This window comes from Aotus nancymaae, unplaced genomic scaffold (assembly GCF_030222135.1).
Source record: "Aotus nancymaae isolate 86718 unplaced genomic scaffold, 86718_ANA_hifiasm-v0.15.2.pri h1tg000030l, whole genome shotgun sequence".
NCBI lineage: Eukaryota > Metazoa > Chordata > Mammalia > Primates > Aotidae > Aotus > Aotus nancymaae.
The window spans coordinates 32,209,497-32,230,926 of NW_026988443.1; the positions used below are offsets into that span (position 1 = coordinate 32,209,497).

Below are 21,430 nucleotides of genomic sequence, written 5' to 3' on the forward strand. Positions count from 1 at the left end.
GTGCTGACAGCAGTTCAGAAAAATAGAATGAATCACCTTAACCTTCCAGCAACAGTGGATGAATGTAAAATCCTATCACTTCACCAGCACTATATTTTCACTTTTTTTTTTTTAAAAAACTCTTCAGCTGAAAATTCCACAACTCCTCCTATGCCTCTTGCTTCTATAGAAGCCCGAGGAACAGGGCAGAGACTGCTTTGTGCAACCTGGGAGACCCGGCCGTAAGCCCCGCCCCGTGCCCGCCCCACCTCTAGCTCCGCCTCTGGCCATACGCCCCCCCTCGACCCCTGCCCCCGGCCCCTGATCTAGCACCGCCCCGATCCCCGTCTGCGCCCCAGACCCCGCTCCACCTCCTGTTCTAAGCCCCGCCCCTTCTTCTGGCTTTAGGCCGAGTCCCAGGCCCAGAGCTGTTCTGCGCAAGCGCCTCCGGCCGAGCAGCTCCGAGGAGTTCTTTCGGAAACAAACATTCCCCAGGATAATGTCACGACCTGGTCTTCCCCAGGAGTCAGTCAGGTAAAGCCTTCTCCAGCCCTGGCACCCCGAGCTTGACCAGTCCCGGCCTTAATCGCAGCAGAAGCCACTGAGGCCTTTTGGCCTTCTCTGATTTTGCAGCTCCCGCCAGTTCACCTGCGAGCCCCGGACGGGAGCACTTGCCTCTAGCAGCCCGCAGGGTCCCCGAACCTTTGCACCTGCTCTAGCCAGGAACAGAGCCGGCTTTAGCCACTATGGTTCATACACACTCTATTCCCCTTCCCCGAGGGCAAAACGCTTCTCTCTTCCTGGCTTGGCTCTTCTGAAATCCGGGTCTCCAGGGTTGGACCCAAGGACCCCCGAGGGTGGCACAGCCCGCACCAGGCAGCCCAGGATTCAAGTCCCTCAGTGGCTACTTCCAATTGTGACCTTGGGTCTGTCAGTTACATAAGCTCTCTGAGCCTGGAGGTGACCCTGTGATCACTTGCCGGTCTGTTGTGAGAATAAAATGAAAAATATGGAAAGTGAGACCATGCTCAGAACGGGGTGGCTGCTACTGCTGTTCCTATCTTGACGGTGATTACTCCAGCAGCTAGCCCCTAAAGTAGACAGATAAGTTTTTGCAGCTTTTTACTTCTGCTGGTTTCTCTGGTCAGTTATGCGGTTTCTGGGTTGTTAAAAGCCACCAGCCCACAGTTTCCTTTTCTGGAGGCGGACCTGCGTACATGAGATGCACTGTGCAATGCCCCATGCCAGCTTTCAGTGATTCTTTCCAGGCCATTTGGCTGTTGAAATCCACTGCTGTTACCCAACCACATCTGGTGAGCACCCTGCAATCTAGGAGGAGGCAAAAAATAGCAAATACCTCTTGGAAACAACTGCTTATCTAATGATGGGGAGATTTATAACAGTGGTTACCATTCACTGAGGACCAGCCGTGTGCCAGCCACAGTATATGAACTGCATCATTTAATCTTCATGAATATCCTCAAGCCTGACACAAGTGGAGATGAAACTCAGAGAAGTCGTTCCTATAAACTTTTTTTTTTAAAACAGAGTCTTGCTCTGTTGCCCAGGCTGGAGTACAGTAGGTGATCTCAGCTCACTGCAGCCTCTGCCTCCGAGGTTCAAGCAATTCTCCTGCCTCAACCTCCTGAGTAGCTAGGATTACAGGCCTGAGCCATGGTGCCCTGCTACTTTTTGTATTTTTAGTAGAGACAGGGGGTTTCACCATGTTGGCCAGGCTGGTCTTGAACTGACTTCAAGTGATCCACCTGCCTCGGCCTCCCAAAGTGCTGGGATTACAGGCATGAAGCACCACGCCAGGCCTCCTATACACATCTGAAGCCAATTCTGGACATCTTATACATCTGATTCTGCCCACTATGCAAAACTGCCTTCCCACGGAAAAAGTAAATCCAACCGTTCCTTTCTAGGGCTGCCATAACACAGTGCCACACACTGGGTGGTTTAAAACAATACAAATGGTCTCATGGTCATGAAGGCTGGAAGTCCAAAATCAAGGTGTTGGCAGGGCCACTGTCCCTCAGAAGGCTCTAGGGGCGATCTTTCCTTGCCTCTTCCAGTTTCTGGTGGTTTCTGGTATTCCTGGGCTCCCAGCAGCATCACTTTAACCTCTGCCGCCATCATCACATGGTCTTCTTCCCTATGTGCATCTCCCCATGTTTTTTCTTTTCTTTCTTTTTTTTGAGTCAGGTCTCACTCTGTCACCCAGGCTGGAGTGCAGTGATGCAATCATGGCTCACTGCAGCCTTGAACTCTGGGGCTCAAGTGATCCTCCCACTTTAGGCCCCCAAGTAGCTGGGAATACAGTTTGCATGCCCCATACCCCGGCTAATTTATGCTTGCTTGCTTGCTTTATTTATTTTCCTTTGTAGAGACTGGGTCTTGCTATGTTGGCCAGGCTAGTTTCAAACTCCTGGGCCCAGGCAATCCTCCTGCTTCAATCTCTCAGTGTTGGGATTATAGGCGTAAGCCCCTGACACCCGGCTCGTTTCCACTTCTTACAAGGATAACAGTCATTGGATTTAGAGGTCACTCTAAATTAATTACATCTGAAAAGATCCTATTTCTGAATAAAGTCACAGTCTGAAATTTGGGGTAGACATGAATATTGGGGGTGAGGGGACTGTTCAACCCACTATACAAACTAGCAACAGAACACATCTGTCAAAAGGACAAAAACAAGTCCACATAGGAATGGTACCATTTGTGGTTATAAATCCCAATATTTGTGTATTATTGGGAAATTGTTCTCAAAATGTGTTCCCCTGTCCACACCGTCAGCAACACTAGTGGGAGTTTGATACAAATCCTAATTCTCAGGCCCTGCACCAGAGTTACTGACTCACAGTCTAGGATTGAACCCAGCAGTCTGTGTGGTAGCCCGCCCTCCAGGTGATTCTGTTGCTGCTGAAGTTTGGGAACCATTGTTATAAAGAAGTTGAAGACATAAGAGTTTGACAGAAGGTAGTCTTCTAACCTCAACAGTGACTTTTTCAGCACACCTGTCTTCTCTGAATATAACTATGGATTTTAAAATTCAACTATTGCATTATTGAAAAAAATATTTTACCATACTTTATGTTTCAAAGTGAACCTGTGTACTAAACTGTGTGCTTAGAAGGTTTGTCATTTTCATCTTGCAAACAACCATGCAATTTAGATACTATTATTTTTGTCGTGTTATTGAAAAGTACAGAGTCAGAAATGGCAAACTCCTAAATACACAACAAAGCAGAAACAGAGGCAAGACTACCTTTTTACGATCACTCTGCTTACTAAAATGTCTATCTCGTTTGTTTTTATTTTAGAAACAGTTTGCTAGATGATGCTAAGGCCCGCTTAAGGAAGTATGATATTGGAAGCAAATATTCTCACTTGCCATATAACAAATATTCCATCCTTTTGCCATTGGTGGCTAAAGAAGGAAATCTCCATTTGTTATTCACCGTCCGGTCAGACAAGGTAGGTGGACAAAAAGTTTCCTACCCTTAAATCTCAGGGCATCAGAAAATCTCACGAAATGTTGTCACTTGTACACATTTTGAAGCCAAATTCTCAAATGGGCTTTCAAAATTGTGATGTCGGAGGCATACAACCACAAGTCCCAGGATAACATGGTGTTTTGGAGAAGTTTTGGCAAAGAAAATGAAGGATTTAGCTAGCACGCAGTTTAAAATGCTTTCAGACTAGGGTTACCTAACCTTGGTGCTATTGGCATTTGGGGCTGGATAATTCTTTGGTGTGGAGGCTGTCCTGTGTGATGTGGGGTGTGTAGCATCATCCTTGGCCTCTACTGACCAGATGCCAGTAGCGCACACACACACACACAAAGCTTACACACACATTCGTCCAGTATGCCAGTAGCACACGCACCACAAATACCTTCAGACATTGCCTACTCTCCTAGCAGGGATTGGGGGTGCCAAATTGCCCCCACCAAGGACCACTGTTTTAGACCACTGTTTAGACTGTTTTAGTCTAAAATGTAATAGAGTCTAAATATAATATATGTAATATATTATATTTATTATATTTATATATATTATATAAAAAATAATATATGTAATAAATATAATATAGTCTAAATGTAATATATATTTTTACATTTTATAGTGTAACAATACTAGAGCATAGAAGTTAGCAGCCTAGGCTCTGAGGCTAGCTGTCCATGTTGAATGCAGGCTCTCTCCTTGCCAGCTGGGACTTTGGCCTAGTTACTTACCCTCCCTGTGCATAAATACTTACCAGTATGTTACTGTTGCCTGCAATATCCAAAACAGTCAAATGGTATACAGGTTGTAGCCCAGAAGCAGTAGCTACACCATATAGCCTAGGTTTGTAGTAGTCTACACTATCCAGGTTTGTGCAAGTGCACTCTGTGTTGTTTACACAATGATGAAATTGCCTAATGCATTTTTCAGAATGTGTCCCTATTGTTAAGCAACACATGACTGTACATTTTAAATAGGCAGCACATCAGGTCTGTATTTCTGTCAAGCCTGATGACTGCTTGGAGGTGCCTCTGTCCCTGGCTGCCTTGGAGGTGAACATGCTAACAATAAAGCACTTTTTCAGAGTTGCTGTAACATTAGGTGTATTTCTTAGGCATTTGGTGAGACATATTTGCAGTGGGTGGTGAATGTTCAAGATAGTAGAAATATGTCCATCAGCCTTCTTTTTACCTGTTCTCATGACTATAATTGATGTGAAGATGTCTGAGGATTTAGCTACGGCAGCAATTTCTGTAATGTTCCTGATTTGTCAGCACGGAAGGACTTAAAAAAAATTTTTTTTAAGGCTTGCCAAAATGAGGCTGTAAACTATAGAATGTCAAAAAGTTTATCATGGCATTGTGTTAGTCCTCTGAAGCTGCTATAACAAAACACCTTAGACTGGGCGGCTTATAAATGACAGATATTAATTCTCACAGTTCTGGAGGCTGGAAAGTCCAAGACAAGCTGCCAGAAGATTTGGTGTCTGGTGAGGGCCCAGTTCCAGTTCAAAGATAGTCATTTTTTACTGTGTCCTTACAGAGGAAAAAGGGGCCTCTTTTTAAGGATATTAATCTTATTGATGAGGGCTCTGCCCCCATGACCTGACCACCTCCCAAAGGTCGCACCTCCTAATATCATCACCTTAGGAGTGAGGATTTCAATATACGGATTTGTGGGAGAATAAACATTCAGGCCATTGCAGGCATCTAGTTTATCCTTACATAGATATATTGGCCCAGGTGCTAAAAAAGCCAACATGATTTCTTGATTGAGCTTCTAAATGTCCAGAACTGAGCTTACAAGTTCTCATTATTAAATATTTAATATGGCCAGGCACCATTCCTGTGCATCTACTCCATCTCCGTGGAACCATCTTCGCAGCTCTGTGAGGAGCATACTGTCATTATCCCATTGCACACAGTTGGAAAGAGGCAGGCCCAGGACTCTTGCTAAGCCTGAGGGCTCCTTGACAATTCAGGAGAGAAAGGAGAGTGGGTACTAAGCACAAGTGGACATAAAAGAAATTGAGGCCAGTTTGCTGAGATATTTGGCCCTGCAGAAGAGAGAAGAGTGGAGGGTTTGTGCCTTTCCAATTCTGCCCAAGATATGAGAGAAATAATTTTAAAGACAGAGATAAGAGGGTTAATTTTAGGATGCTACAGATGGAGGCACTGTCAGTTCTCCTAAAGGCAGGAAGGAATGGAATCAAGGAAGGGGGAAATGTGGGGAACGGAGAGACCTCTATTCCTTTACCAACATGCACAAAGATAAACATAGATGCCAACACAATGCTAATAGCTGGAGGACCCATATTTACTGTGTCTTACTAAACTTTTCATAAATGTATGTTGTACTGATTAAAAACGCAGGCTCGTAAATTGAACACTGGTTTACCTTCCATCTCATCGAGTAAACTTGGTCAGGTTATTTTGCCTCTGTGAGCCTAAGTTCTACTGTCTGAAAGTGGAAATAATAATAGTGTAAGAGTAGCTTACCTGCCCATCAATGCATGAGTGGATAAACAAACTGTGATATATACATACGATAGAATATATTCATCTATAAAAAAGGAAGTACCAATACGCAATAGAACATGAAGAACCTCAAAAACATTATGTGAAGGGAAAGTACTAGACATGAAAGTCGAGACTAGGTAAATATACAGAGACAGAAAGCAGGGACAGAGGGAGAGGAGAATGAGAATCAACTGTTATTTGGGGTTTCCTTCTGGGATGATGGGAATATTCTGAAATGAGATAGTAGGGATGATTGTACAACACTGTAAATGTATTAAATGTCTCTGATGTTTTCACTTTAAAATGGTTACTTTTATGTGAATTTCACCTCTTTAAAAAATTAGTAGCTTATGGAACTGTTCTGAGGACCCAGTGGGAAAAATCTTTGTGAAACAACATGTCCAGAGCATGATAAGCACCCAATAAAGGACTGGACAAAATTATCTGTCGATAATATTGCCCTTTATATTATTCTTTCAGCTGTTTCCTCCTAGCAGTGTCAATCTGTTTGTGTGTGTGTGATATGGTTTGGATCTCTGTCCCCATGCAAATCTCACATTCAGTTGTAATTCCCAATATTGGACATGGGGCCTGGTGGGAGGTGATTTGATAACGTAGCTGGATTTCCCCCTTGGTGTTCTCATGGCAGTGAGTGAGTTCTCATGAGATATGGTTATTTAAAGTGCGTAGCACCTCCCCTCCCTCTCTCTTCCTCCCGCTCCAGCCATGTGAAGTGCTTGCTCCTCCTTCACCTTTACCCATGTTCGTAAGTTTCCTGAGGTCTCCCCAGAAGCCGAGCAGATGCCAGCATCATGCTCCTTGTACAGCCTGCGGAACTGTGACCCAACTAAACCTCTTTTCTTTATAAATTACCCAGTCTCAGCTATTTATTTATAGCTGTGCAAGAACAGACTAATACGGTGTGTGGTATCTTTTAGGGGCAAATAGAATAATAGTTTGCAGTGATAAAAGTTTGAGGTTAATTTCTTAAAAAGGATTCAAGGAAACACATTTTTGGGAGGTGGGGGTCTTGTTCGTCACTTACCACCACCTGGGTAGGAATGGTCTCTGGTACAGAATAGTTCAGTGTTTGTTGAATGAGTAAATAGTTCCAAAATTAGAATCCCACATTGTGGCTCTATTCTTTCTATATCCAGCTAAGAAGGGCTCCTGGAGAAGTTTGCTTCCCTGGAGGTAAGCAAGAACCTACAGACAAAGATGATGCAGCCACGGCCCTCCGAGAAGCCCAGGAGGAAGTGGGGCTGCGTCCTCATCAAGTGGAAGTTGTCTGCTGCCTGGTGCCATGTCTTCTTGATGTAAGGGTTTTCTCAGACTCTCAGAAGCACCCCCGCCAGGTGGATCTACTATTCTCAGGATTCCACATTTTCCAAATATAACCCCAAAGAGAACTATAAGTAAAGTCAAGAGACCAGGTTCTCCTATCGACATTGCCCCTCATGAGCTGAGTGGCTCTGGGTAGCCCCTTTTGCCTCTCTGGGCCCCTCTTTCCCATCCAGAAATAAAAGGGTTGAACTTCCCTCAGTGGATTTCAAACTGGGTGCCAAACTGGGATGCTTCAAAATTATTAACATGCGGTTCACATTTATTTTTCTCCAATATACATTGATTGTGAGAGTTCATTTGAAAAAATAACACACATTCCAATGTGCTATATGCTGAATTTTAGCCCCTTGAAGACCCCCAATGCATTACTTTTGCCATAAAGATACTCATTTTTCTACATACCATAGAATAAAGCCTCTCTGCAATGCATTAATTGAATAGAACCATGAAATCACTAGGCAAGCTATTTAAAAACTCTTACTATTCATAACTGCATTTGTGTTAAATGAGGATTTCCTTGACAGTATAATATACACAAAAACATTTAAAATATTTTTTTAAATGAATTTTGGAGCTGATATAACCAGATCTTGTTTTCTTTTTTATTTTATTATTTATAGGGATGGAGGTCTCGTTATGTTGATGAGGCTGGTCTTGAGCTCCTGGTCTCAAGCGATCCTCCCATCTCAGCCTCCCAAAGTGCTGGGATTACAGGTGTGAACCACTGTGCTCAGCTTCAGATCTTATTCTGTATCTGTTCACCACAACCTCTTTGTTGTACTAACTGACTTTGGAAAGGGTAAATATTGTATTAAGAAGTTTGATCTTGAACAACAGGATGATTTTTCTGGTATAAATGTTTTAAAGAATAGCTGTAGATCGATGGAAAAGTCATGAAGATAGTACAGAAAGTTCTGGTATACCCTAGACCTAGTTTCCCTATGGTTGTCATCTTACATCACTGCGGTACATTTGTCACAACTAAGAAACCAGTGTCAGTATACTATTAACTAAACTCCACGCTCTATTTGCTTTTTGCTAGCTTTTCTACTTATGTTCTCCTTTCGGTCCTGGATCTCATCTAAGATACTGTGTTGTATTTTATGGTCATGTCTCCTTAGTCCACTGGTCTGTGATAGTTTCTCAGACTTTCTTAATCTCATGAACCTGACCGTTCTGAGGCATAGTGGTCAGGTGTTTTATAGAATGTTCCCCAATTTTGGTTTGTCTGATATTTTTCTCATTGTTAAACTGGGGCCATAATTTGAGAACATCATGGAGGTGAAGTGCTCTCATCACATGATATTAGAGGTAGGTATGAACTTTGAATGTTTTATATATTGGGCTTTCGGGTAGGTTTTTATTTCAAAAGAACAGTCCCACTGTTGCTTAACAGTTAGAAAACCAGTGGGTTAGATCATCCTTTATGTTCCATTGGACGAAAGTCTTGGTATTACAGTGTTTTGAAGACCAGTAATGCTGAGAAACGGCAGTCTTAATTAGGTTCTTTTTAAAAATGGAAAGATCAACACTCAAGGGTGATTTTGTTTGCAAGAAGCTAGTGGCTACTTAATCAATGTGTTCTAAGTGTGTGTGTATGAAAAAGAGGTAGAGACGTGGGATTACACAAGAAATGTGTCAATTACTTCCTTTTCCATTTTTTTTTTCTAATGGGAGCTCTTTTCAGTTCAGGGAAGATTTTCAGATTCTCAAAATCTACCAGCATTTGGAGGATTTACTTTAGAAATCAATTAACAAATTTAACTATACTAATTAAAAGTTTCCAAAATGAGACTAACTCCATTCCCAAGGTCCCCAGATGCTACTGAGTTCCGCATGTGGGTGGATAGAATACAGCAGCATTGACAGGAAAATGTGTTTCCGGGAGATTCCTGGGGGCCAGACACTCCTGGAACAGGAGATTTCTAAAATAGCATGATTGAGAGATTAGAATAAACAAAGGCTTTAAAGAAAGGTCTGTGTTTGGAAACTCGAGGGAAGGTTACTGGGTGTTTTGGCCCTCGCTAATTTTTAAAATATACCAGAAAAAATGCCACTTATTGAAAATTATAAGCATAACCTAATCTATGTGGTTCTTAACCTGAAGTGCTTTTTCCACGCAGGGGAATTTGGTAATGTCTGGAGATCATAGTTGGGAGGAGAAGGATGCTATTGGCTTTCCGCACCATCTATGTAAACCCTCCAGGCAGGCTGTGACTCCACAACCCCCACCCCAGTTTCCCTTTTGTTAAGACATTTACGTGCCTCTTTTTACAAAGGTCTCTGATGTGTACCCAGGAGTTTGAGCAGCTAATTGTAGTTGTTAAGGCTTCTTTGAGATTAGATTGTTGTAAGAAATCACAGGGTGTTGGGAACTAGACTAGGTGCCCATAAGTTGTGGTCACTAAGTGGTAGCAGCAACCACCATGAATATTTACGGAGCATACGTTGTTGGGCTGTGTCCAGGTCCCTTCATTATTCCTCTTACCACCCCAGGGCTTCTGATAACTCACACTGTTACCGGATGGGGGTTCTGATCCAGACCCTAAGAGAGGGTTCTTGGATCTCATAGGGTGAGTCCATACAGCAAAGTGAAAGCAAGTTTAATAGAGAAGTAAGGAAACAAAAGAATGGCTATTCTGTAAGCAGAGCAACAGCATGTGGTGCTGGCTGGCCATTTTTATGGTTATTTCTTGATCCTATGCTAAACAAGGGGTGGGTTATTTATGAGTTTTCCAGGAAAGGGTTGGGCAATTCCCAGAGCCGAGGGTTCCTCCCCATTTTAGACATATAAGGTAACTTCCTGACATTGCCATAGCATTTGTAATCTGTCATGGCGGTGGTGGGAGTGTCTTTTAACATTCTAATGTATTCTAATTAGTGTATAATGAGCAGCAAGGATGGTCAGAGGCTACTCTCATTGCCATCTTGGCTTTGGTGGATTTTGGCTGGCTTCTTTCCTGCAAGGTCTTTATGTGTTTTTTTGTTTCTTTCTTTTTGTTTTTTGTTTTTTATGAGACCAAATCTCCCTCTTTGCCCAGGCTGGAGTGCAGTGGCGCAATCTCGGCTCACTGCAACCTCCACCTCCCAGGTTCAAGTGATTCTTCTGCCTCGCCCTCCTGAGTAGCTGGAACTACAGGCACACGCACTACCACAACCAGCTAATTTTTGTATTTTTAGTAGAGATGGGTTTCACCATATTGTCCAGGCTGGTCTTGAACTCTTGACCTCGTGATCCACTCACCTAGGCCTCCCAAAGTGCTGGGATTACAGGAGTGAGCCACTGAACCTGGCCAACGTCTTTATGTTTTGTCAGCAAAGCCTTTATGACCTGTATCTCAGTCTCATCTGGTGACTAAGCATGCCCTAACCTCCTGGGAATGCAGCCCAGTAGGTCTCAGCCTTCTTTTACCCAGCCCCTATTCAAGATGGAGTTGCTCTGGTTCAAATGTCTCTGACAATACCTGCAGCTTTCTTCTGAATACTGGTACCCTCAGTACTGGAGCCACCTTTCCATGTGTCCTGCACAGAATGCTGGGAGTGCCTGTGAATTTACTTCTGGGTAGGCCGTCCTTAACCAGTGACTGACTGGGGCTAGGGTGCATGAAATCCCAGCTCCTTTGTCTCCACGTGGGACAAACTGTATAGTAATTTACACTCCAGAATACCCCATGGTGTCCTTGCCAGCTTTCTTCCCTTATGAGCCTTGCTTCTCTCCTCCCCTTACCTGTATCTGCTGGGAGCACTTTCTTTAAAAATCACTTGCATCTGAGTCCTTATCTCAGAATCCACTCTGGAAAACTCCATGTTCAGAGACTAAGCATTTAACCAAAGCCAGGCGTAGTGTTAGGTGCTGGTAGAATGTGGCCTCTGCCCTGGGGTAACTTAATGACCTCAGATTTCCTGCCCCAAGGACATATGAAGTCTCTGTTCCTGTTGTCTTCTCCTGGTCCACGTGTTGACTTTCACCATTATTTTGGTTAATGGTCTGAGTTGTCTCTGTTCCTACATTTGCTTTCCTGACTTTGGCTGTCCCTCTGAGAACATTCTGCAAGCCTGACAGATCCCAGCCTCACCATGAGTCTAGCTCTCTGGCTTTTCCCACCTACTTTCTCTTGGGATGCTCCAGGAATTCCAATTCTTCTCACTTTCTAATACAAAGGCAGCTCTTAGCAGTTTGCATATCCTTTCTCAGCCCCAGGCCTCCCTCTCAGGGTTTCCAGTATAACAAAATAGTCTTTCATTTGACAACACTCCTGTTCATTTGCTTTTTTATTTTTATTTTTGAGATGGAGTCTCGCTCTGTCATCCAGGCTGGAGTGCAGTGGTGCGATCTCTGCTCACTGCAAACTCTGCCTCCTGAGTTCAAGCAATTCTCCTGCCTCAGCCTCCTGAGTAGCTAGAGCTACAGGCACGTGCCACCACACTCAGCTAATTTGTATATTTTTAGTAGAGATGGGGTTTCACCATGTTGGCCAGGCTGGTCTCGAACTCCTGCCTCCTCAGGTGATCTGCCCTCCTCGGCCCCCCAAAGTGCTGGGATTACAGGCGTGAGCCGCCGTACCTGGCCACTCATGTTCATTTGCGAGCAGTTGTGGTTGTAAATAGAAATCCCTCTCCCATGTAATATAAACATGTATGTTATATAAAATAGTTCACAAATAATTATATATATGACACATAATTATATATATGTGTGGATATACATCTATATAAATTTTTTCTATAAATGGGAATATGTCATAACTAGTATTATATCACTTTTCTGTTCATAAGGATAGCACATTTTTTTCTTTACTAAGAAGGCACAGTGTCTATCCCATTCTTTTAAAAAGCTACACAGTATCCTATTTTACGGATATAACCATAATTTATATAACTTAAATGCCTATAAATTGAAGAGTGACAGCTTTCGAATTTTGGGCTGTTGTAGAAAGTAATGCTTCAGGTTTATACTTGTGTCTTTTCTGACCAGTAGGAATTTATATACAGATACACAAATGCAATTCCCAGGTCATAGGGAGCATGATTTTATGATACTGCCAAATTGCCATTCCAAAAGATTGTACTACTTTTTGTTCATACAAGAAATCATTTTCAGAGGCCTCTCATAGATGCCACCTCAGGAAGGGTAGGTTGACTCCCATTTCGGGGGGACACAAATTTATTTCCAGAGTTAGCTTTCTTCCCCTTCTCCCAGGTTCGGTGCATTTTCTTAGCTCACCTAGAAGTGGCATGATTTTAGTATTTGAAACAGTATCACTTCACTTCTTAATTTGTATTTTTTTTTCTGCTTTTAGACAGATAAACTGATAACTCCATTTGTGGGTTTCATAGACCACAACTTCCAGGCCCAGCCGAATCCTGCTGAAGTTAAGGATGTCTTCCTGGTGCCTCTGGCCTATTTCTTGCATCCACATGTCCATGTCCAGCATTACGTCACACAGTTCGGTGACTGTTTTATTTATCATATCTTTGAGTACACAAACCCTGAAAATGGGGTCACTTACCAGATCAAGGGAATGACTGCAAACCTTGCAGTGTTGGTGGCCTTTATTATTTTGGAAGAAAAACCCACCTTTGAGGTTCAATTTGATCTTAATGATGTACTACCATCCTCTGAAGAGTTATTCCTGAAGGTTCACAAACATGCTACAAGCAAGTTATGATTTACGAGACTAAGAGACAAAGAACTATCCACGAGAATTTTGTGTATGCTTCTCCATAGAACTACAATGATGCCTGCTGTTGGAATTTGACAGGTGTGAATATTTTTTCTGTAGTATGTAGGTAGAAACTTGCCTTTTTTCCAGTTGCCTTCTATTGTCTGAAAAAGTAAAAGTCATTCAGAAGTGGAAAAATATGTTTATAGTGTTGCAGTTTTCACCCACAATATGTTAATCATATTTTTCTTACACATATTAGAAAGAATATTGGGCACATAGTAAGCCCTTAATAAAGATTTTTTAAAATATATGACCATGTGGCATTTACCTAATTTGTAGGAGTATATATATATAGTATATATGTAGGAGTATATATATATATATATATATATATATATATATATATATGATAGAGTCTCTCTCTGTCACCCAGGCTTGAGGGCAGTGGCATGACCTCAGCTCGGCTCACTGCAACCTCCACCTCCAGGGTTCAAGCGATTCTCCTGCCTCAGCCTCCTGAGTAGCTGGGATTACAGGCACCTGCCACTATACCCAGCTAATTTTTGTATCTTTATTAGAGACAGGGTTTTGCCGTGTTGGCCAGGCTGGTCTCGAACACCTGACCTCAGGTGATCCACCCACCTCAGTCTCCCAAAGTGCTGGGATTACAGGCGCGAGCCACCCCAAATGGCCAGCAATATTTGTTTTTGTCTGTTACATGTAACAGAAACTTCCGGCCATCCATCATAACCTGTCTTCCCTCTCATCTATGGTGGTAGAATTTAAGCTGGGTCCACAGCTCTCCAGGTAGAAACAGCATTACTTGTGATATCTTGCCATTCAAGTTGACTCTGGCACCTGATTTAGGCCAATGAGTTATGGATGAAAGTTGACTTTGCAGGTCATCTCCAGTTTGAGAGATAAGCCAGCCTCCCTGGAGTCCCTCTAGTTCTTTTTTCCATGAGCTGCAACATAGACTTGTCTGTAACCCAGCCTTGACCATACAAATGAGGACAACTCCTAGGGCAATGGCAGAACCGAAAGATGTCAGAGCTTGAATCGCTGAATGACTCTGTGGAGCAAAGTAACCTTCTAACCTGGGCTCTTCACTTGGTACTGTTACATCAGAAAAGAATAAAATTCTGTATCAACTCTCTGCCACTATAATTTGGAGTCACTTTTCTACAGCAGAGCTAACCAATATGCTCCAACACCTGAAAGTAGCTAGAATATTCACCTGAACTTGAAGTGTTGCAAGCAGTTAGAAATGGGGATGATCTGACACTTATTTTTTCATTTTTTTGAGAAAGAGTCTCGCTCTTTCACCCAGGAGCACAGTGGTGTGATCTTGGCTCTTTCACCTAGGAGTGCAGTGGTGTGATCTTGGCTCACTGCAACCTCTACCTCCAGGATTCAAGCGATTCTTCTGCCTTGGCCTCCCAAGTAGCTGGGATTACAGGTGCCTACCACCACGCCAGGCTAATTTTTTTATTTTTAGTAGAGATAGGGTTTCACCATGTTGCTCAGGCTGGTCTTGAACTACTGACCTCATGTAATCCACCCGCTTCAGCCTCCCAAAGTGCTGGGATTACAGGCATGAGCCTCCACGCCCGGCCAATCTGACACTTTACATGTAGGTCCTGGACACACACAGGATGCCCTGGGTAGAGGTGGGGTTTGGCAGTCACCATTCAGAGCAGCTGAAATTGAGGCATATGAGAGGCTTATATGCCTACCAATTGGGATAATGATATTCCGAGATGATGAGGGCAGAAAAACGGTGATTTAAAGCACAAGCCCCAAATCAAAAGACAAAAAGACAGACATTCTGTAATGCATGTCTTGAGATCTTCTGCTTCTTACACGAGCGTCTCCATATATCATGCTTTAGAGTTAGCAAGGATTTTTTTGTTTAATTATGATATTAATCATCCTTCATGACGCCAGAGAGGCAAGTGAGTCAAGCAACGCAACCACAATTCTGTGATGGCAATTTCACATCTTATTGTTCTTATTAGCTTTCTAGAGAGCCAAATCATTTTTAATAAGACTTTGTTATAGTTGAAAATGTGATGCCCACACCAGACCTATCCATCAGCCATGCAACTGTCCACTGCTGCTGGATTTTTCTTTCCTAAGAGTTGGCAGAGGCAAATACCCGATCTGCTGCTTTATACCCATATATGTTTAAACGGCAGAAATCTGGCTCCAACCATGAAAGCAGATGTTAGGTATGCTTCTCCATTAACATTCTGTAACCAGTGCTGCATAAACAAGCCTGGACTATTTCCGAACAATTATAGAAGCATTTGCAAATGTGTATTTACAATCTGACAGCAATATAATTGCCGGGTAGATGGTTGACCTCTCTGACAGTGCAGAAAGCCTCCCTTCCAAACTGTTTGTTTATGTGAACTCGTCCAGACCTGCCTGATCCAGCTGAAGTCAGTCTGAGCACACTCATGGCCACACAATGTATGGGGTTAGATGCTTAGCAAAGGAGGTATTGTCCCCTTCCTTCTTCTTAGTGGTATATTTTAGGTTATCTGTGTTCAGAGTCCTAGTTAAATATATCTGGCTTGAATAAGAGAAATTATTGGCAAGGTACAGACCTCAGGAAATCTGCGAAGCCACTAAACAAATCAGCTTCAAGAAGGACAGGGCGAGGGCACAGTGGCTCATGCCTGTAATCCCACCATTTGGGGAGGCTGAGGTGAGTGGATCACTTGAGGTCAGGAGTTCAAGACCAGCCTGGTCAACATAGTGAAACCCATCTCTACAAAAAGTGCAAAATTAGCCAGATGTGGTGGTGCATGCCTGTAATCCCAGCTGTTTGGGAGGCTGAGGCAGAATTGCTTGAACCTGGGGGGTGGAGGTTGCACTGAGCCAAGATTGTGCCACTGCACTCCAGTCTAGGTGACAGAGTGAGACCGTGTCTCAAAATAATAATAATAATAAAGAAGTACAGCAGTAAGGAACAAACACAGTTAACTACCTGAAAGCCAGGAGGATGCGAACCTTCTCTTTTGTATCCTGTCATTATTTTGACAAGAAACATCTGCATGAATTGATTGATACAAACATAGAAAAACAACAGACACTCTATGCCTCAGTCCTCATTTCTATCTGGCCTAACAAGGGTCACCTGGAAGGTTTCCAGGAACCTGCAAATATGTTCAAAGGCAAGGGCAAGTGGGGGCTAGATGGACATTCCAAAACATACGATCTCTCCAGTCCCTAGATTTTATAAATTCTCTAGATTCTGCCATCCAGACAACTCAACTATGTCTTCTTTGCAACCCTGCAATCTTGGTAAAGAAGTGGTTAAGAGTGCTGAGTCTGTGTGTGGCGATTCCTCAAGGATCTAGAAATAGGAATACCATTTGACCCAGAAATCCCATTACTGGGTATATATCCAAAGGATTATAAATCATTCTATTATAAAGACATATGCACACATATGTTTATTGTGGCACAGTTCACAATAGCAAAGACTTGGAACCAACCCAAATGCCCATCAATGATAGACTGGATAAAGAAAACATGGCACATATACACCATGGAATACTATGCAGCCATAAAAAAGGATTAGTTCATATCCTTTGCAGGGACATGGATAAAGCTGGAAACCATCATTCTCAGCAAACTGACACAAGAACAGAAAACCAAACACCACATGTTCTCACTCATAAGTGGTTGTTGAACAATGAGAACACATGGACCCAGGGAGGGGAACATCACACATTGAGGCCTGTCGGGGGTGGGGGCTAGGGGAGGGATACCAGGGAGTGGGGGTCAGGGGAGGGACAGCATTAGGAGAAATACCTAACGTAGATGACGAGGTGATGGATGCAGCAAACCACCATGGCACGTGGATATCTATGTAACAAACCTGCATATTCTGCACATGTACCCCAGAACTTAAAGCATAACCAAAGGAAAAAAAAGAAATTTCAAGAGTGCTGAGTCTGGAATCAGGATGCCTAGCTTTGAATCTCAGCTCCGGCGTCAGCCTATTCTGGGACCTTAAGCAAGTTATTCCTTCTGTGTAGACCTCAGTTTCCTGTTCTGTAAGGTAGGAGAAATAAATTCTGTTTTAGGGCTGCCAGGGGATTAAATGAGTTAACACATGGGACCTCTTTACTTAAAGCGTGCCAGAGTGCTCAGCACAGTGCCTGGGAAATAAGTGCCCAGTTACCAGTTGGCTACTAATTATGGTACTATTGTAACGATAACATATCATAACAATAACAACCATGGTTATTTCTCTAGTTCAGAGTTAGACTAACATTTATTAAGCACCTATTGTGTACCCAGTTTTTCATTTTATTCCATTAATCCCCACATCAACTCTTTGTAATAAGCACATGCTATTATTATTCCTATTTCTAGACAGGAAACCTTAAAGATCAGAGATGGTAAATATTTGCTTATTGTCACACAGTTCATAAATGGCAAAGCCAGCATCCAAACCCACATGCATGAGTTTCATAGCCCATACTCTTTCTGCTATAACCGCATACTTGAAGCAAGAATAGAAGGTTAAATTTACGTTTCCCTTGAGTCACCACATGTGAAAGGGAAAGCAATTCAAAGTTAATAAACTAGAGAGAGGGCAGCATTTATTTTTGCCTTCATCATGTCCTCCTGCTTGTTCAGCTGGTGTTGCAAACAGTGAAATGAGTAATTAGCCAGGATGATTTTAATTAAAATGGAACATACCAATTAATGAATGAAAGTGCTGGCATACTTGCTAATTTAACAACTCATTCATGGTGCCAGTTTCCAGTTAAAGGACTGAGAAGGGAAAACATTCTTCCATCTCTTAGATGAGATGATTAGATGTTATCCAAGTGTTTTTATTCTTGTTAACAATGGGTTTCTTATTTGAGAATAACATGAAGTTTTGTTAAAATTGCTAGAGTGATCCTCTCCCCGTCCAGTTGTCTCAGATGTGACATACTTAGTGTGGTTCCTAATAGGACTTGTGTGTATATTCAATTAAGATTTTTTTTATTTTTTATTTTATTTTTTTTGAGTTGGAGTATGTTCTGTTGCCCAGGCTGGAGTGCAGTGGCTTGATGCTGGCTCACTGCAACCTCCACCTCCTGGGTTCAAGCAATTCTCCTGCCTCAGCATCCTGAGTAGCTAAGATTACAGGCATGCACCATTATGCCCGGCTAATTTTTATATTTTTAGTATAGACAGGGTTACACCATGTTGGCCAGGCTGATCTGTAACTCCTGATCTCAAGTGATACTCCCACCCCGGCCTCCAAAGTGCTGGGATTACAGGAGTGAGCCACCACACACAGCCTCAGTTAAGAATTTTTTATTGTCTTCCCAAGCCCACTCAGCCACCTCCTTGGGCCATGCTATGTTGGACACAACTCAGACTTTATGAGCCAATTTCTGCACACTTCTTCAACTACCCCTTACTTTATATTAATAGCATGACACTACTTCATTGTATTCCTTTATATATCTATATAATACATGTGTATCTTTGTGTTTATTCTAGCCCTAACCCTGGAAGGGACAGATCACATACTATAAGACCCATCAGTCTGAGTTCCCCTATACTCAGATGAATAGACCAAGGATCAATGGCCAACCCATAGGTGGCTTCTAATTCAATGGCCTGTGACTTGTATAATCTGCTTAAATACCTGAGCTAAAGTCCATTCGATTTTCCAAAGACTTTGAACTATGCCAGAAGATAACATACGCTTGGGAAATAGTTTGGCCCATCTGCATGCCGATGAGTGAGCCCAAGAAGTCAGAGTTTAAAGGTTAGTTGGCCAATAACTGGTAGAAATATGTTTTTGCTCTAAGCAGTAGTAGTTGTTTCAGGGATTCCATCAGATACAACTGGAAGAAGAAGATATATCTCCTGGAGCAATTTATCCTTCTTTAAGGTCTCATACTCAGGATCATAAATTTTTATTTTATAGGTGTAGACTTGGTTTAATATTTCCTCGACTATAACTGTCCTCATTTTTTATTTTAAATCTTCAAGCCCTTACTCTCCACTTCATCATAGATGTCAGTGGCATTTCTGTGTTCATTTTTTTCTCTTTTTCACTTATCACCCACGTGAAACTTGAAGTTTTCCTTCTGATTATTTTACTCACTTTCTTCTTGTGTTTCTTCACTCTGGTCACATTTGATCTTTTTCCATCAGCCTTGAGTTTCTGTTATATTCCACAGATCCCAAGTGGCATGCTGAAAAGATGCCTACATATTTTTTTTCTAACTATGAATCTGTATGGTTGGCTAGGCGTGGTGTCTCACGCCTGTAATCTCATCACTTTGGGAGACCGAGGTGGGCGGATTATCTGAGGTCAGGAGTTCAAGACCAGGCTGGCCAACATGGTGAAACCCTGTCTCTGCTAAAAAAAAAAAAAAAAAAAAATGCAAAAATCAGCTGGGTGTGGTGGCACACACCTGTAGTCCAAGCTACTCGGAAGGCTGAGGCAGGAGAACTGCTTGAACCCAGGAGGTGGAGGTTGCAGTGAGCCAAGATCACGCCACTGCACTCCAGCCTGGATAACAAGAGTGAAACTCCATCTCACCAAAAAAAAAAAAAGAAGAAGAAGAAGAAGAAGGCCACATGCAGTATAACACCATTTAAAAAAAAACTCTGTATGGTCTAACATCAGGCTAAATGATAAGTTGAAGATAGTGGAAACATTTTGCTAGAACTCGTCAATCAGTTATAAACATACATTAATCCATTTTAGCTAAAAGTGCTGGGATTACAGGAGTGAGCCATCACACCTGGTCTCAGTGAATTAAATAGTGGTCCCAAAAAGATATGTCCAAATCCTATTCCCAATACCTGTGAATGTGACCTTATTTGGAAATAAAATCTTTGTAGAGGTTGTTAAGTTAAAGACCTTGAAATGAGATCATCTGGATTTAGGGTAGTCCCTAAATCAAATGACTGGTGTCTTCATAAATAAAAGAAGAGGGAAATATGAGACCCAGAGACGGAAGAAACACAGGGAAGAAGCCATGTGAAGACAGAATCAGAGATTAGAATTATGTGACCATAAGTCAAGGAACACCAGGAGCCACCGGAAGCTGTAAGAGGAAAGGAAGGGTCCTTCCCACAGCCTTTAGGGGGAGTGTGACCCTGCCAATGCCTTGATTTCAGATTTCTGGCCTTCAGAACCATGAGATAACAAAATTCTATTGTTTTAAGCCACCAAGTTTGCGGCAATCTGTTAGGACAGACGTAGAAAACTATACAGCCCCCTTCTGAAACATCTCTTCATTTTGAGAAATAGCTCTCCCCTCTGTCTTGGGATTACCATGGAAACAGGACACTATTGACTTTCCAGCATAAACTCAGTTAATCAGATTTAGTCCTTCAGTAATTCCCTTGAGATTAGGACCAAGCCGCACCGGAGGCTGTCTGCCTGCCCTCTGGAAGAGAGCATATGTGGGTGTTTGTGTTCCGCCATTTGCCCTCGGAAGCAGAGAAAGCTTGACTGCAACAAGAGAGCAGAACAAAATCAATGACCACAATGGAAGAGCAATGAAAGTCAGTTGCGTGTTGTGAGGGCATTAGAATCCCTGGATGTTTGTTCTTGAGACCTGGATGTTTCCATAAAATGCTCCCACCTTTCATAGTTAAATTCCCCAGTGTGCTTGAGCAAGCTTAGAAGGAGTTCTACAACTTTCACCGGAAAGTGTCCTAACATATCACAAACACACATCTTTATATTATTTAATCCTCTCCCATTCCCCTTTCTCACACCCTTTTACACTATGGGGTCCCTTAATTCTATTCGTTCCTAACTTAGAATGGACCTTTCCACATGTAGAATCTCCTGGAAGTGCAATATGGTATAGTAGGAAAGACTGAAGACAGAAAACCCAGTCTGCTCTCATCACTAGCTATATGACCCATTGGACATATTAAGCCCATATGATAATTGCAAGAAAAATTGGGAAAAAAGGCATCTGGCATTTTCACCTCCACTGTGAAAGGCAGATCCAGCTAACAAGGAAGAAGATGATAATGGGAAACTCATTGTCTGCCATATATGGTTATTATATTAGATTTCATTTTATAAATAGAGACAAGATCCTGCTGTGTTGCCAAGGCTGGTCTCAAACTCCTGGCTCCAAGTAATCCTCCCAACTGAGCCTTCCAAAGTGCTAGGATTACAAGCATAGGCCACCATGCCTTGGCCTGACTGTCACATGTGGAAGTGAAACTGCTCTGACAGTTAAGGGGGTAAGGGGCACAGATGCCTGCTTGCTTGGTCTTCTCACCTCTCCCCCACCACACTTGCTTCCATGACTCCTCCATAGACTGCCTTTAGGTTCTGTAAGGAACAAAGAGGAACAACGGAGACCCAAGTCAACTCACTCACATCTTTGAAAACATATGTGTCTTTTAC

At 42.6% G+C, this 21,430-nt stretch overlaps 1 protein-coding gene across 3 annotated transcripts; it reads left to right on the forward strand.

Annotated features, from left to right (window-relative positions):
* The first annotated feature begins 411 nt into the window (after nt 1–411).
* NUDT7 (nudix hydrolase 7) lies at nt 412–13,327 on the forward strand. Of its 3 annotated transcripts, XM_064383329.1 has the most exons (5): nt 412–513; nt 3,306–3,459; nt 7,165–7,323; nt 7,972–8,065; nt 12,652–12,743. In XM_064383329.1, exons 1-5 carry the CDS (start codon nt 479–481, stop codon nt 12,657–12,659), a joined length of 450 nt encoding a protein of 149 aa, XP_064239399.1. In that variant the 5' UTR covers nt 412–478; the 3' UTR covers nt 12,660–12,743. The 3 variants fall into 3 exon arrangements, with proteins under 3 accessions (XP_064239399.1, XP_064239400.1, XP_021528288.2); XM_064383330.1 differs by lacking the exons at nt 7,165–7,323; nt 7,972–8,065 and adding an exon at nt 6,732–6,845 and having other exon boundaries at nt 12,652–13,327; XM_021672613.2 differs by lacking the exon at nt 7,972–8,065 and having other exon boundaries at nt 12,652–13,327.
* The last annotated feature ends 8,103 nt before the right edge of the window (nt 13,328–21,430 follow it).